The 17,543-nt window shown below is 43.6% G+C and overlaps 1 protein-coding gene across 1 annotated transcript; it reads left to right on the forward strand.

Moving 5' to 3' along the window:
* Positions 1 to 4,999: 4,999 nt before the first annotated feature.
* On the forward strand, positions 5,000 to 16,014 carry PCDH18 (protocadherin 18). The gene is made up of 4 exons (XM_089525792.1): positions 5,000 to 8,176; positions 9,188 to 9,273; positions 9,390 to 9,553; positions 14,252 to 16,014. Exons 1-4 carry the CDS (start codon positions 5,666 to 5,668, stop codon positions 14,917 to 14,919), a joined length of 3,429 nt encoding a protein of 1,142 aa, XP_089381918.1. The 5' UTR covers positions 5,000 to 5,665; the 3' UTR covers positions 14,920 to 16,014.
* Positions 16,015 to 17,543: the final 1,529 nt, after the last annotated feature.

Raw genomic sequence — 17,543 nt, forward strand, 5'->3', positions numbered from 1 at the left:
ATAATCTGATGCCATGAAGTGAGATGGAGAGCCAGCATGGTATAGTGTTTTGAGCACTGGACTATAACTCCCGAGACCAGGGTTCAAATTTGGGGCAATCATACTCTCTCAGCTTCAGACAAAGGCAAACCCCCCCCCCCCCTCTGAACAAATCTTGCTAAGAAAACCTTGTGATATGTTCACCTTTTCATAAACTGGAAATAACTTGAAGGCACACAACAACAAAGGTGAGATGGGAAATGATTCCTATTTCCTATTGAGGGATGACCACTTGACTTTGGGGTAAAAAATGAAAGAAGCATCATCTTATTCTTCACCTCAGGCATCAAAATGTCTTGGGACAGACCCAAAGAAGTTTAATAGTTTCTGGGAATTAAACTGATGATAGAGTTGGGTGTGGTAGTCTGTGTTGCATCACTTTTGCAAGTGGCCTAGACTTGTGATATGAGGGACTTTCTCACATTCTGCTGTGACAGTTTTGTTACTCAAAATGTCTATGTTATAGAAAACTAAGTTCTTAAAATAATGGGACTTAAGGGGAAAATACAATTAGGTGCAGATCTGCAAAAATAAATACATGAATAAATACTTGTAATTAAGATAATTATTTCATTTATCACAAATTTTAATGAACACATTTTAATTCTAAGCAGAAATGGCAACGCTTAACATGAGTATAAGTATTCATAGCAGGGATGGCCAAATTATGCCTCCAAAGTCTGTGGATCCCCTGCCACCAAAAAGTGGATAGGCTCATAATACTCTAAACAGTGAATAACACATGCTGCACCTTGGCACAGACAAGCCTCAACTTGCTGCAGAGGTCAAATATTGTGCAAATGCTCTCTCCTCTTCCTTCCTCATGTTCACTCCTGCCCCAGTTTAAAATTTAATCCCTTGCAAATGCCCTCATCTCTTCCTCCTTCCATCCATCTAACTCCCTCCTGTCCAAGCTTAAAATCTCCTCCCAGGTTTCCATATCCTCCCTCCAACTCCTTCCATCCACCTCACTTCAGTCCCTTACTTCTCACACAGTTGTCAATGACCTGAAAAATAAAATGACCAGATGCAAAATTGCTGCTTAACAGGTGAGATGTGGAGAGGAGTCAATTTTGAATACTGTACTTGAAATGGAATCATGCTATAGCCAATTAAGAGTTTGCGTTCTGCAATAGTATACCTCTGTTAACTAATTGTGTTAGTACCAATTCACATTGTAAAAAAACATGTATTATAGCAAAACTTACTGTATTAGAATGCTATGATTCCTCTTGAACTGCCATGGCTGCATCCTATAGAATCCTGGGGTTGGTAGTCTGGTGAGGCATGAGAATTTTTACCCTAAACAGCAAATCCCAGGATTCCATAGGATGAGATCATGGTACTGGAACCATCGTGCTATAACTGGTTGCTGTGAAAGGGCCCTAGTTCTCTCAAGTCAAGCCAGACTGATACAGATAGGCTGATTCCATCATCGTCTTTGCCTCTCATCATTTTAGTTTGACATTTCATGTATGATATGTGTTTACTTGCAGTAAATCTTCTATCATAGCCCCTCTTATCTCTATTGCTTTTATGCTCAATGCAAATGTGGGGACCAAAGGAAAATTTCACTGGGGAGGCAGATCAATGCCCCCATTTCACCTCCCCTGTAGCTACTCTACTCCTTGGATTGCAACTCCCAGCATTCCACACTGTTGACAATACTGGCTAGGTCACATGTGAATGGCAGCACAGTAACATCTGGGGGATTCTAATTTGTCTATCAGTGTGATGTTGGAGCAAACCTTCCTGCAGACATACTGAACTCAAGCCACTTCTAGCTTTGTTAGTTAAAAGCAAAATGTGCCCAGCACTAAACTAGAAGGAAGTGAAGAATTAAAATGTAGTGAAAGCACATGCTATATATCTCTGACTGGCAATTACATTGTAAAAGAAGCAATCATTCTGACCTAATTTAAGAACTGAAGAGCCAGGAACCTTGCTTCCCCACCCATTGACTCAGTCCTGCATGAGTCAAGACACAAACAAATGGTTTCTAAGCACTTCCCTGATTCGAACTGCAGGATCTGCCAGGGTTTTCCACTTTTTCAGCTGTTCACTTCCATGTTTGAGCCAAGACATAAATGTACAGAAGCGAGCATTTGAATACATAAGAAAATGAAGGCTCCACCAATTCCTTTGTACCTCCATTAGATATAGGAAGTCTCTCACTCTCTCAATCTGTCTCACATGTGCAGAGTGATATCTTTAGCAGTGGAGACTCTCATGCTCACAAGAAAAGTCCCAAAATTCAGGGAGCTGTGTAGATCCACATTCTAGCAGTTCTCATCTCCACCAAGAGCAGGTCTTTTTTTATATAATAATACATTTTAAGAGGCCAGAAGCTGCGCCAAAGCTGTGCTCCAGTCTTTAGGACTGGAGCATGGCTTTGGCACAATTTCTGGCCTCTTAGGACAGATGCATCATTTAAACAGCATACCTCCAAAGTAACCCAAAGCAGCTTTATTGTGGCCTGTCTGTTTGGGCCCTGAGGTTTTTTTTGAGGGAGGGAGACTGTCAAAAATCCACTTATTGGACTTCTCCCAGAGTTTTTACAAATGATTCACATTGTCAGCTGTGTGAACAATGATGCAAATAGACCCTAATAGACTTGGGTTAAAACTATCCATGCCTTGAATGGCTTTTGAATGCATTTGCATTACCCACAGCCCATGCAGTCAAGAAAGTGCCACCCTTTCCCCAGTGGAACAGCCACTGCTGGGGAGAAAAGAGGAAAAGATAGAGGAAAAGCAGGGAGAGAAAAAGGGATGCCAACCCTCTCTCTGTCTGTCTGAGAGGTGCAGTGGGTGCTGGGACAAGAGAAGGGTGTCCACACGTGAGCAACTGAACTTGTAGAGATGTGGAGATGTGGAATCATGCAGTCCCAGAAAGATGCATTTCAATGATGTGAATAACCCAGAATGCGTGAGTGAGGTTATTTGCATTGTTCTGGTAAAAATATAAAAACACAAAGTGTGAATGAGGCCTAACTGAAAGAAATAAGTGGGCAGCAAGAGCTGCCAATTTCTTTCTTTCAGTTAGTCTCAAAGGTGCCACAAGATCTTTCTACATACTGATTCTACAGACTAACACGACTATATCTTTCAATTCTACCAATAAGTGATTGCTGTTGTTGTTGTGTTCATTTAAGTCATTTCTGACTTAGGATGACACTAAAGCAAACAGGGTATCAGGGTTCTCTTGGCATGATTTGTTCAGAGAGGGCTTGCCATTGTTTTCCTCGGAGTCTGTGAAATTATAACTTGCCCAAGGTCACCCAGTGGTTTTTTTTTTAGCATGGCAGGGATTTGAAGCCTGATCTCTGAGAGTCCCAGTCCAACATTTAAACAACAGATGACAGAATCAAATGGAATAAATTTCATCTTGCGTGAAAACGAAGGGAAACACTGTCATGGCTAGAACTGTCCTTGACAGAATGTCTAGCCTTACAGAGTCTCTTGATTTTAAATGCAGGCTTTGCATGTGGACAAAAAAACCGCTTTAGCATGCTCTATCATGCAAAAAGCAAAGGATGCTTTGAAAAAGGAGGATGAAAGGGAGCTTCTGAAGAAGTACAAGTTAGAAGAAGAGCAAAAATAAAAGAGAAGAAGATGAAGAAGTACACGGCCAGTGCACACGGTTTCATATCTGTGCCAAATGCTACATGCAGACTTTCATCAGAAGCCAGCAAAAAGACAAGGCTGTGCGGAGATTTTCCTTCGACTGTAAGATGAAGGGAAGGCAATGATTAAAAATGAAAGAGCTATTGTAGGAGGAGGGGATGATAGGGTGTGTGTGTGTGTGTGTGTGTTGGAAGATGTGCATGTAGGGGAAAAGATGGCTCAGAAATCTGAAGCTGCTTCCCAATATTCTTCAAAGGGGAGCAGAGGAATGCAAAAAGAGAGGAGGAGGGCAGAACTTCTTTGCTAGGCAAACCTCCTCCCAAGAGTTGGCTGGCCCTCTTTAAGTATTTGAAGGGGTGTCATACTGAGGAGAGAGCAAGCTTGTTTTCTGCTGCTCCAGAGACTAGAACATGGAACAAATGGATGCAAGCTGCAGGAAAAGAGATTCCACCTCAAGATTAGAAGGAACTCCCTGACAGTAGGGCTGTTCAGCAGTGGAACACACTCCTTCCTTGGAGTCTTCTTCTTTGGAGGTCTTTAAACAGAGGCTGGATGGCCATCTGTCAGGGTGCTTTGGTTGTGAGTTCCTGCATGGCAGAAGGGGGTTGGACTGGGTGGCCCTTGGGGTCTCTATGATTCTATGATTATTTTGAAAAAAATTATTCCTGGAAGCCCTTTCCATAAAAATTTAGGTATGACTGGGGGATGTCTGGAAACCAAGTCCCGCTGGATGCATTCGAGAAGAGGAAGCCAAACCGTGAGGAAAGTCAATCCAAGCCTCTCACTCTGTTATTGCTCTCTCCAATTTTCTCCATTAACCACAGGTCCAACAGCCTCATCCAAACACAACAGCAGGGTTTCCCTAACACACGTCCAAAGCAAGGTGTCCCACACTAGGTCTCCCAAAGTACAGGTCATGAAAAATCAACGAAGGTACTGGAAAACCTTTTTGCATCAAACCATGCTCATGTGTGTGTCGACACCAGCAACGAATAACAGACAGCCACACTTCCCAGAATTTCCATAGCATGGACCCATGGCAGTTAAAGAGGGATCGACCCGGATTATTTCTTCAATGTGGATGCAAGCATTGGTCTCCTTTTCAGGGTGGCACAGGAGGAAGGAGGCGGTGGCGGAATGGGGGGGAACCGTTCCCTCCTCCTCCTCCTCCTCCTCTCTCTCCTCCTCCTCCTTCTCCTTCCCCCCCCCCCTCTCTCTCATTGTCGTCTCGTGTGACTTCCCCCTCCTTTGATTTGGGAGCGAGCTGATTGGCTGGAAGCGGCTCAAGGCAGGCAGCCCGGCCAAGAGCAGCCGCTTTTTTGGTCTGAGAAAGAGAGAGTTGGAGCGAAGTTCCTCCGGCTCCTTTCCCTCGCCTTCCAGAGAGTCCGGCGGAGCTCTTCCAGTCTCCAGCCCAGGCAGAAGGGAGAGGAGGAGGAGGAGGAGGACAGAAGCGGAGCCCAGAGCCCAGGAGCTCCGTCCGATGGCAGGGAAGAGGGGGACTCCCTCCGCTTGGTGGATACGAGGAGGCTACTAGGAGGAAGAGGAGGAGGCGAGGCAGATGTCGGGAGCCTTGGGGAGCGGAGTGGGAAGAGGATCGGCGGCAGGAAGGGGAGCATCCCAGGAAAGGCGGCGGGGCCGGAGGAGGAGGAGGAGGAGAGAAGCAGCAGCAGCAGCAGCAGCCGCCGGCCCTCTCTTCTGTTGCCTGGGAGCAAGTTTTCCCCTTTGCTAAAGAGGAGCCGATTTTGGAACTTTCGCAGGAGGAGGCTTCCCTGCCACTTTTCTTCTTCTTCTTCTTCTTAAATGATAATCTAGTTTTATTTTTTACTCCGCCTCTCTGTCCAGGAGACAATTCCCATCCTTTTTATTGACTTCCCCCTCCCAATCCCCCCAATGTCCCCGGCCAGAAGTTGAAGGGATCGCGACCCTCGCTGCCTTTGGACTAATCAAGGACTGGAAGAGCCGGGCTCTGTCTGGGAAGGGAGCCCCTCCAGGCAGGCGAGATGCCTCTTCTTCCTCCTGCTCCTCCCCGCTGGCTGGTGCTGCTGCCGGCGCTCTGCCTGGCTCTCTCCCGCCCGGGGGCCTCGGGGCTGACGCTCAAGTACCGCATCTACGAGGAGCAGCGGGTGGGCTCGGTCATCGCCCGGCTCTCGGAGGACGTGGCCGAGCTGCTCTCCCGCCTGCCCCAGCCCTCCTCCTCGCCCTCCTCCTCGGTCCGCTTCCGCGCCATGCCCCGCGGGAGCCAGCCTCCGCTGCTGCTGGTGCGCGAGGACAACGGCGAGATCAGCGTCGGGGCCCCCATCGACCGGGAGCAGCTCTGCCCGCGCAACAACGCCAACTGCTCTCTGGAGTTCGACGTGATCACGCTGCCCACTGAGCACCTGCAGCTCTTCCACGTCCAGGTGGAGGTGCTGGACATCAACGACCACGCGCCCCACTTCGCACGCGCCCTCATCCCGCTGGAGATCTCCGAGAGCGCCGCAGTGGGCACACGCATCCCCCTCGACGCTGCCTCCGACCCGGACGTGGGCGACAATGCCCTGCACTCCTACGCGCTCTCCGACAACGACGCCTTCGCCCTCGAGGTCCGCACCCGCACCGACGGCGCTAAGTACGCCGAGCTGATCGTGGCCCGGGAGCTCGACCGGGAGCGGAAGGCCAGCTACGAGCTCCGGCTCACCGCCTCGGACAACGGCCTCCCGCCCAAAAGCGGCTCCTCCCTGCTCCAGATCCGCATCTCTGACTCCAACGACAACAGCCCCACCTTCGAGCAACAGACCTATCTCATCCAGCTCCCGGAAAACTCCCGTGTGGGGACTGTGCTCCTGGACCTCAACGCCACCGACCCGGACGAAGGTGACAACGGGAAGGTGGTCTACTCCTTCAGCAGCCACGTCTCGGCCAAGATCCTGGAGACCTTCCGGATGGACCCCGAGCGGGGGCGCCTCAGCCTCTCCAAACCCGTCGACTACGAGGCCGTCAAGTCCTACGAGATCGACGCTCAGGCCCAGGACTTGGGGCCCAACTCCATCCCGGCCCACTGCAAGATCGTCGTCAAGGTGGTGGACGTCAACGACAACAAGCCCGAGATCAACCTCAACCTGATGTCGCCTGGGAAGGAAGAGGTGGCCTACATCTCTGAGAAGGCCTCCCCAGAGACCTTCGTGGCCCTGGTCCGGGTGCAGGACAAAGACTCAGGACCCAATGGCGAGGTGGCCTGCAAGCTTCACGGCCATGGCCACTTCAAGCTCCAAAAGACCTATGAGAACAACTACTTCGTCCTCACCAACACCACCTTGGACCGGGAGAAGAGATCTGAGTACAGCCTGACCGTCGTCGCTGAAGACAAGGGGACGCCGAGCCTCTCCACGGTGAAGCACTTCACGGTGCAGGTTGTGGATGAAAACGACAACCCACCCCAGTTCCAGACCAGCCGGTACGAAATTGTGATCTTGGAAAACAACTCCCCGGGTGCATACATCACCTCCGTCACTGCGACAGACCCAGATCTAGGGGATAATGGGCAAGTGACCTACACTATCCTGGAGAGTTTTATATTGGGGAGCTCCATCACTACCTATGTGACAATTGACCCTTCCAATGGAGCCATCTATGCCTTGAGAACCTTTGACCATGAAGAAGTAAACCAGATTGCCTTTGTGGTCCAAGCTAGAGATGGAGGGAATCCACAGCTTGCCAGCAATACGACGGTCGTGTTGACTATCATTGATGAAAATGACAATGCCCCTGTGATTGTGGGTCCAGTACTGCACAACAACACTGCAGAAATCTCAATCCCCAAAGAACCTGAAAATAACTACCGCATCACTAGGATCAGAGCCATAGATAGAGACTCAGGTATGAACTCAGAGCTGAGCTGTTCACTAGCAAGCAGTAGTGAAGCCAACCTCTTCATAATGGACCCACAGACATGTGACATTTATCTCAATGGTAGCATTGAATCTGCCAAGTCAACAGAATGGGAACTTTCAGTGGTCGTTCAGGACAAAGGAAGTCCTCAGCTCAGTACCAAAGCACTCCTGAAATGTAGTGTTGTTAAATATGTTTATCTGCCTTCAGCTACAGAAGCCACCTACAATAGCCAACCTTCTCTAGACGTTTCTATGATTACAATCATATCCTTAGGAGCAATATGTGCAGTTTTGCTAGTTATCATGGTTGTTTTTGCTACAAGGTGCAATCGCGAGAAAAAGGACACCAGGTCCTATAATTGTCGTGTTGCAGAGTCCACATATCAGCATCATCCCAAAAGGCCATCAAGACAGATTCATAAGGGGGACATTACCCTAGTGCCTACTGTAAATGGTACTTTGCCAATCAGGTCCCACCACAAAGCTTCACCTTCATCCTCTCCAACCCTAGAAAGAGGGCAAATGAGCAGCCGCCAAAGCCATCACAGCCACCAGTCTCTCAATAGCTTGGTGACCATTTCATCAAATCACATGCCAGAGAATTTCTCTCTTGAGCTCACTCATGCCACTCCTGCTGTTGAGGTAAGATCACATACAGTACTGCGTGGGCCAGAACTCATTTGCACATGCATGAACTTCTATGGCCATTTCACACACTAATTAATTTGGAATGTGCTGTCATCTGTTACAAATTATAATTACACATTGTATTATCTGTGTCTCTCTGTATGTGTATAAGTACATTTGCACTTAGAAGCTATGGTTACCTGTACCTATACATATCTTGTACAGAGTGTGAAATAAGGTATGCAGAAGATGCAGTGTAATGTTAATTACATGGAAGTTAAATGTGAAATAAGTGAAAGGGCCCATATGTGTCCATCTCTCTCACACACATTCTGTTAATGAATCATGAAAGCCACACACATTGCCTTTACTGATATTCTTCAGTGTCCATTAAACACTAAAATTGGTTGGCAGTATTGCAAAAACATTGTTGTTGTTAATAAAATATCATTGTGTCATACTTAAAACGTTTCCCACAAATGCTTCCAGCATGTAAGAGTGAGATATTTTTTTTCTGCCTCTGTATTTTGACACATTTCATAATGTACTTACATACACAAATGGCACAAAACAATGAGAGGGGGTGTATTATTGACAGTGGGGCAATTTTAACTACAGCTGCTCTAACAGCTTGTAACAACTGTGCATGCAAATTTTTTAATGAATGTGTTTTAGTGCCCTGAGCCATAGCTCAGAACACTTGAATGAACGCTGATTCTCTAGTCCCACAGACTTTACTGGTTCTAATTCCTATCCAAATACTTTAGCTTGTCTGAGGCTCAGACTAAAGGCCTTTAATTATTTTGGATTATGATACTAAGAGGACTGAATTGTATTGATGATATGCCAGTAGGTGTTTCCTTTCATCTTATATTTTCACTGTGCTATTTCTTTACAATATGCAGAGAGGGAGAGAGTGAATGAAAGAAAAAGAGTGTATGCAAGAGCAGCTATAGTTTTTAAAAAGATGGATTTATAAAGATTTTTTTTTCAAGAATCTTACCTATTTGTTCTGTTACTTTACAGGTTTCTCAGCTTCTCTCAATGCTTCATCAGGGCCAGTATCAGCCAAGGCCAAGTTTCCGAGGAAACAAATATTCTAGAAGTTACAGGTGAGGGTTTTAGTCAGATCAGTGTTGAAAGTAGTTTTACCTAAGGAAAGCGCCTGCCCTGCACATGAGACAATAAAGCATAATCCAATCAACATGTCACTTCTGTTTTATCACAGGTATGCCCTTCAAGATATGGATAAATTCAGCTTGAAAGACAGTGGCCGTGGTGACAGTGAAGCAGGAGACAGTGATTATGATTTGGGGAGAGATTCTCCAATTGACAGACTTCTTGGAGAAGGATTCAGTGACCTTTTCCTTACAGATGGGAGAATTCCTGCAGGTAAGAATGCAATGAAAGTTGAATAGTTTATTTACAGTGCTTTCTGACAGTCACAGTGGGGCAAGTTCATGTTGGGAAAAATAAACTTTCCTCCTCCTCCTCCTCCTCCTCCTCATTTCTGTTAAACAGCATCTATGCCCCTCCCCTATTCCTCCACCTCTCCATAGCAATACATAGCTGCAGACTTGTTCTAAATGCTGCAAACTTGCCCAAAGTTTGAATGTCAAATATGTCATTCCTAGTCTTGTCTACACTGGCCAGAATACTCTGGGGGCATCTCAGAGCTTCCCCAATCTTCCCATTATCTGGCCTTCCATTCTTACTCCGGGGTGGCTGTCTGTGCATGCATTCCTCTGAGCCACCTAGTTCATCTGCCACCACTGTGAGTCGATAACTTCTGAGGTCAGAACAAGGTGCCCATGACTATCACATGGCTAGGTGCCTTGTTCTGACCTCAGAGCAAGCAACTGGCAACAGCAGAGGAAACACCGGTGGCCCAGAGGGAAGTACTTGCAGACATCAGCCCTGGAGTGGGAACAAAGGACTCTCTTTCTCTCCGAAAGATTTGGAGTAAGAGGTAATTTTTTAAAATTCATGTTAAGGCTGTTATACTCTGGTTCTGATTATGAATGTGACAGATCTCTCATTTGGACTGTTCACACCAGAATCAGGGTTTGGTCTGTGTGTTGTCCAAACAGGACATTGCCAGAAAAGGCCTTTTGGCCCATGAAGACAAGGTCCTAGTATCACTTGCAGTCCCTACAGTTGGTGTTGCTTTGAAACAACTGGGAGCAAATCGTGTGTGCTGCCTTAAGACAGAGTGAATGGCAAGTTGATATCTGCACATTACACACACTGCATTGTGTGTAATGAACTTCACACATACCTAGGTAACATACTGATGCCTAGTACTGAGGGATGGTAGTGGTGGGCAACTTTAGTTGTGAGCTGTTATGAGTTTTTTATTTATTTAATTTATATCATACATTTCTCTCAGCATGGGGGTTATACCTTCCCCTCCCTCAACAAATGCAGTTTTCAAATTTGGCAACAAATCACACTGTTGACTAGATGGCAAAGCAGAAAGTGCTATTAAAAGAAGACATTTAATGCACTTTTTCCAATTTCCTGTGAAATGTTGGTGGCACATTTTTGGATGTACATAAACCCACTAATGTAAGGAGGTTACATTATAATGTAAGGAGGGCATAAATAACTGTTGTGGCCTGCATTTGGGCTGTGGGATCTGAGTTGCCCACTCCAAGAATATGGTATATTTTCAAAAGCTGGGAGGAGAGCCAACTTGTGGCACTCCAACAGCTGTTGGACTTCAACTCTCATCATCCCTAATCACTAGAGGGCCACAAATTGCTCATCCCTGTTCAAAAGGAAAGCCAGCATTTTAAAGAGACAAATTTATGCTTAAGCCAAGTATGTATTTAGTTATTATACTTGTTGGAATACAGATAGCTATTTTTACATTAGCCTTGGTTATTTATTACTACATTTGAATTGTTGCATTTTCAAATCCAAACTCCCAAACCTTAGTGTGATGAACCTTCAATCCTTCTGGTCCAGTTGTACTTACAGATTCAAACTTTTTGCTGTGTTGCACTCTAACACAAGTTGTCTTGCACTACTTCACTTATTAATGGGAGCTTGACAGATGTCCCCAAAGGAGCAGCTACCTGCCTCCCCTTTCAGTGCCGGATCAGAGCCATGGCAACTGCACGCCGTGCCCTGATCTGGCACTAAAAAGAACAGCAAAATGCCACTCTTTTTAGAGCTGGCAAAAAGCTACCCTTGCTATGGCAGCAGCAGTTTTTTGGCATTTCTTTGGTGCAGTGTGTATAAACGCTGTGCCAAAAAAGCACCGTGATGTCCTCTGCCATGCAGTTGGGTGCATGGCATGATGCCAGCATCAGGGCAGAGTTAGGGTGTGAAGCATGCATTTGACACACCCCCACTCCACCCTGATGCCAGCATTTCTAGCTGGTGTGTTTTGCCCCATGCTCACTTAGGAATAAGCTTCATAACTTAGAGAAATAAATAAGTATGTATGTGATTGGTATCTACTGATACTATTTAGGTGTCCTTGGGCTGCATTACTATGGGGAAGAGCCATAATTCAGTGGTAGGCCAATTACAGCCAGTAGACCAAACAGTAGCACACATCCTGAGTGTTAAAAAAGAGGGGGGGGGGGTGACCCAGTAGTAGTAATTATATGCAGTACTTCTGTCTGATATTGTAGGCAATTATTTCCAACAGAAACAAATGTCACTGGGCTAGATGGATAGGTAGATTGATCTGGTATGAGATAACTTATTATGTATTATCTCAGAGTGCATCTATTGTCCTTTTGGTTAAGATATATGTAAGAATAAAATCTAAATAAAAATAATAATAAAAAGAAATAATTCAGTTTGACACCACTTTAACTGCCATGACTCCATCCTTCAGTATCCTGGTATTTGTAGTTTTGTGAGGCACCAGCATTCTTTGCAGAGAAGACCTTGTAAAACTACAAATTCCAGGACTTAAAGTGGTACATGCACTCTTGATGGTGATAGTTGTGCAACTTTCAAGAATTTTTATTGGTGTGTTTAATTCTGTAGTGGTAAGTAAGTCCATTTTTCATACTATGGTTTCAAAATAATAAATTATGAAAGAGTATTTTTTTTCTAAAAGATTTATCATTACAGCACTCTAAAACAGCAATATGAACATTAGGGGCTCTGACATATATCCCAGTCCCCCACTGTTAGATGTAATTTTGCAGGGGAGAGGTGTGATGTCAATCCACTATAAAAACATTAAATACTGTTCCAGACAAGGTGGCCAGGTTATACTATTTTTTAATGATACTATGAAAATAAGGTACCCCAAACAAGGCATATATCTCTGCCTACTCATTTCTCATTGATTTTGCAAATTTTTATCCAGCCAAAATAGCTATTGATGTGATTCTCTCCATATTTTAAAACTATGTTGGAATTTCCCCAAACAGATGTTTGAGCCATACTCCATTCATTTGTGCAAATGAAAGCAAGAATAATTATAGGAAGGATGCCAAAATCCTCCTTTTTTATCTTTTGATCACAGAAATACTGTATAGATTGATCAAACTGATGCAGGAAAGAAACCATTTTCAAAAAATGAATAGCGTTCACAAAGGCTTTTTTAAGGTTACCAATAAGCCATTAGTAATTTGATCTTAACTGTCTCATTTTTTTCCAAGACACAATGTAAGAAAGTACCAACCAGGACTATTACAAGTATCTTCATATTCAAAAAGGATGAAATTGGGTGTGTAATTTTTTTTTACCACACAGGGAGATCTGAATTGGCCTGAAGGTCATACCTAGTTAGCCATCTTTATAAAACTGAATAAATGTGAAACACAGACATATTGGTGATGGCACATGCCTTTTCTCCAAAATGAATCGTTTGGCTACATTTCCTAATCCTCCTGCCTATGAAATTTATTAAGCTGGTATAAAAATTGGTTTTGAAGATATCAAACTTCAACCTTTTACAGATATTTATAATGAAATACTTGTTTCCTTTGTATAGTCACATCCTGCTTCCTAGTGTATCTTACAAAATTGTTTACAAGTATTAGTATTGGGATAGATAAAATACCTTCAGGTAACATACCTTTAAAACAGATTAAAGCTATATCACACAAGTTACAGTGTCAAAACAAAGCAAAAATTTAAGACAACAAACCCCTAGTTAAAAGCTCAGTTGCCAGTAAGACAAATAAATGCACTCAGAAAAAGAACTTGTTTATCTGTTCTTAAAGAAGTGAGGAAAGTTCAGAAAGTCGACTGGTCAGCAATTCCCAAGGCTGAATTGCACTCACTGAAAAAGTCCCAGATACTATATTTATTCCTTGTATCACAGACAGGCAGGGTCACTCATCAAATATTTCTTCAAAAGATGTCAACACAATATATAAATGAGTGGATTCATTTCTTCAGGATGAAAAGGCTGCAGATCTAAAGAATGATGGGGGAGGCCTGAACCTGCACTTGTTAACTTTATTTCTTGGGCAGGTAATGCGATCTTCCAACCATTTCCAGCACACTTGCAAATGGGTATTGACCAGACTGTGTAGAGCAAGGGTGGGCAAAGTGCTGTCTCTCAGATATTGTTGGACTGCAATCCCCATCAGCCCTAATCAGCATAGCTGATGTTGAAAAATGCTGGGGATTATAGTCCAACAATGTGTAAAGAGCCACACTATGCCTATACCCACTTTAAGTTGCTAAATGCCAGCTGCACAGTCCAATGCATGTCCACTCAGATGTATGCCTTACTGAGTGGAAAAATGCTTACTCTCTGCATTGTGAATACACCAATCCCCTTCGAACCCACCAGAGATTACATCACTAAAAAGGTTTCTGCTGCTGTAATTGCCACTAAAATGCTGTGACAATTGAGTAATTCCCTGAACCACAGAGATTTTTCTAGAGTAGACAATAAGTGGGAGGGTGCTTTGAGTGATGCCACAGTTGCCACAGCATTTTGGTGGTATCTGCAGCAGAAAGCTTGGTGGCACAGACTATGATGGGCTCCAAAGGGTCAAATATGGGAAGTTGCTCCCTTCTAATTTATAAGTTTGCAGCCTGATAACAGCACATTGAATTGTGTCCAGAAACTTCATTAACTTATTGCATTTATTTTGCTTACAGCAATGAGGTTATGTACAGAGGAATGCAGAGTCCTGGGGCATTCTGACCAGTGCTGGATGCCTCCTCTACCTTCCCCATCTTCTGATTACAGAAGTAATATGTTTATTCCTGGAGAAGAATTTCAGCCACAGCAAAGCCAGCCGCAACAGCAGCAGGTGTTGGAAGAGGAGTCTCAAGCTGCTGAATCATCTGAAAAGAAAAAGAGTTTTTCAACTTTTGGCAAAGATAGTCAGAATGAGGAAGAAGCTGGTGACATGTGTACCTCATCTCTATTGTCTGAAATGAACAGTGTTTTCCAACGTCTGTTGCCTCCTTCATTAGATGCCTACACAGAATGCAATGAAATGGATCCCTCCAGCTCACTAGAGCGTAGGAAAGGACACTTGCCTGCCAAGACTGTAAGCTATCCACAAGGGGTGGCAGCATGGGCAGCCAGTACACACTTCCAAAACCCTGTGAACAGCACTGGGCTTCCTTTGGGTACTCATTCAGGTGCTCAACCAACTTCAAAATGGCTGCCTGCCATGGAGGAAATCCCAGAGAATTATGAAGAAGATGACTTTGACAATGTCCTTAACCACCTCAGTGATGGTAAACATGAACTAATGGATGCTAGTGAGCTGGTGGCAGAAATTAACAAGCTGCTACAAGATGTCCGACAGAACTAAAGAGTTTTGTTTCATAGTGTGTTAATTTTCCATATTTATGGAAAACTGAGGATGGGAACCCAAAATGAAAAATAACTGGCATTGCCAATTAGTTACATTTATCATAAATGTGTCTGTGTATGTTGAATATTAAAATACTGTATTTTCATATGTACACAATGCAAGTGTGATTATCTTTAACTGTATTTTAAAAATACATTTGTATCTTATATTTATGTGTAATTTAACAAATAAATTTTATTTTTGTACTCCCATGGCAAGCATGTTTTCCTACATGTGAGCACCTGGCACCATTTGTGTCTGACTTTCAGTATTCGTATCACAATGTGTATAAAAACTTAAAACAGAAACCTAAGGGAGGCCACTTTCCATGGGCTTTCCCAAATCCTACCCCAGCAATAAATGTTATTATTCAAAATCAGAGGAAATGAAAACTTTCTCCAAATGTTAGTTTCCATAACTGATCTAACATCTTATTATATTGTCTCATTCTTATAATAAAGAATTGTCAACTGCCTTAAAGCCTAGAAGTTCTTTTTGTTTGCAGGCTGGGACAAACACATTCTGCCATAGAAGTAAAGAGAACAAATATGGCAATATTATTATTAATGAGGGCAAAATACTCCAATGGAAAAATAAGCCCAATTTCAAATTTCAGTTACTTTCTATTGAGGCTCAAGATTGTCCTACCAGTAGGCAAAGTATTGTGATTGTCTCAGGCAGCAGACACTGGGGCAAGGCAAGCTTCTGACTATTTTTAACTTTCCTCTGTAGAAGGACAAAGCTATGTGTTTCACATCATCTGTCCTTGACCCCTAAAGTAGGCTGCTACTTAACATGTAGAAAACACTACCTTATTATATTCCATTGAAAGTACTGAAGTATGCTTCAGCTGCCAGGCCAGCTGACTTCTGTGAATGGGAAGGGAGCATCATCTTGTCCTTTGCTTCTGGCAGCAAAATGGATTGTCTGAGCTTTGCAAAAGTTCTGTTCAGCTTTCAAGTACAATTTGTACAGTTCTTCACAAAGCATCTGGAATGGAAAGATCTATTAATTCATCACATTTAATGCTCTGAAAATAAAATAATTTTTTAGAAATGCCCTTCCATATATTGGGCATAATTCTGTTTTCACAGTAGCCATGTAATGGCACCCATTTTAAAATAAAATAAAATAAAACAATCCTACAACACCCGTGATTGCATTTGTTCAGATATTTAAATGCATGCTGTGCCTCATAAATGATGATGCAAATACATGCTACAGACCAGAATTGAAGCTGATTTAAGATTTTAAAAAGTCAAGAATAAAAAGCCAATTTAGAGTTGGCTATTCTATCCCACAGCTACACACCATTAATTATTATAAATGTATCAATGTTAATGATCTCTTGGGGTAAAAAGAGAGTTATTATTTCAATTATATACTCTTCTAGAGTGCTACTGAATATACATAGTGTATTTTGTCACTGCAAATGAGCCTTTGGGTGAAATCAGCCAGTATTTGCTTTGAATAGAACTTGCTGATTGTAGATTTGCCAACTGGTTAGAAAACTACCAGTGTGGCCAATTGACTGTGATGAGTGATGAGTGATGAGTTCTAGTGTACTACTTCCAGAAGAAGGAAGCCAAGATGCCTAGGGGCTCATCTACACTTTCCAGAACACTCCAACCTGCCCCTGGCATTTTCTGGCCCTGAATTTCCCTCTTACCTGGGGCTTTCATTCCTAGCAAAAATGGGTGTCTGCCTTCCTGCACAGTTCCTGTTCATTGCTCGGTGCTGCTGCTAAGATCAGAATGAGGTGCCCGGCCATGCTACTAATGATGGGCAATTTGTTTTGAACTTAGAGTGACCCATCGTGCAGTGGCAGCCTCAACCACAAATAGGAACCTTGAGTAAAAAGGCAGCCTTCATTTTCACTGAAACTCCCTTGAAATCGCATAGCAAATTGTGAGTTATTTATATGCAGAATAGGAGGAAGAAGCCTCAAATCAGGTGTAGGTGCCTTTAAGATAGTCTGAACCCAATTTGGGTTTTGGGTCTGCATCGTGTAGGCAGGACGCAGTAAGCCCACAGGGAACTCGGGCTAAATCACCATTGTAGACGAGGCTTACGTTTCTATGTAGCCATAGGTTCTATGAAGAAAAAGGGTGTTGAATCTGTGGGGTTTATTTGCAAGGGGGCAGAGACATCTCAGGTTATTTGGAAAAGACATCAGATCACTGGTAGTTTGGTTTAATATGAAATAACTTTCAGTTCTGGGAAGGACATAGTGTCTTGTGAGATTTTTTGTCTCTTTGACCTAAATAACATTTGGATGGGTGTTGCTATGACCTTCTGAGAAGCACACCATTGAGATGAATAAGTGAGTAGTGGGACACTACTGGTTGCACTTCATACACTAAGTTCAGCCCTGGAACATATATCTTACAATAGGTTCATAGTGCACAATCATGTCTCTGCTTTTGAATGCTTTCTATTTGTTATTAGGTGCTTTCAAACTGATTCCAACTTTTGATGACTCTTTCCTAATTTTTATTTTAACAAGATTTATTTAGAAGGGGTTTCTGATTGACTTTGTCTTACACTGACAGAGTGTGACTTGTTCAATGTCTCCTAGAGTC

Source organism: Sceloporus occidentalis, unplaced genomic scaffold, assembly GCF_023333645.1.
Source record: "Sceloporus occidentalis isolate IW3139 unplaced genomic scaffold, rSceOcc1.0.p SCAF_5, whole genome shotgun sequence".
Lineage (NCBI taxonomy): Eukaryota > Metazoa > Chordata > Lepidosauria > Squamata > Phrynosomatidae > Sceloporus > Sceloporus occidentalis.

What these genes read in the sequence shown, in the direction of transcription:
- PCDH18 (XM_089525792.1), top strand. Translation starts at nt 5,666, where the DNA reads ATGCCTCTTCTTCCTCCTGCTCCTCCCCGCTGGCTGGTGCTGCTGCCG. An exon ending in AAATATTCTAGAAGTTACAG is followed by an intron (nt 9,274 to 9,389) that starts GTGAGGGTTTTA and finishes GTTTTATCACAG; the next exon opens with GTATGCCCTTCAAGATATGG. An exon ending in AGATGGGAGAATTCCTGCAG is followed by an intron (nt 9,554 to 14,251) that starts GTAAGAATGCAA and finishes TTTTGCTTACAG; the next exon opens with CAATGAGGTTATGTACAGAG.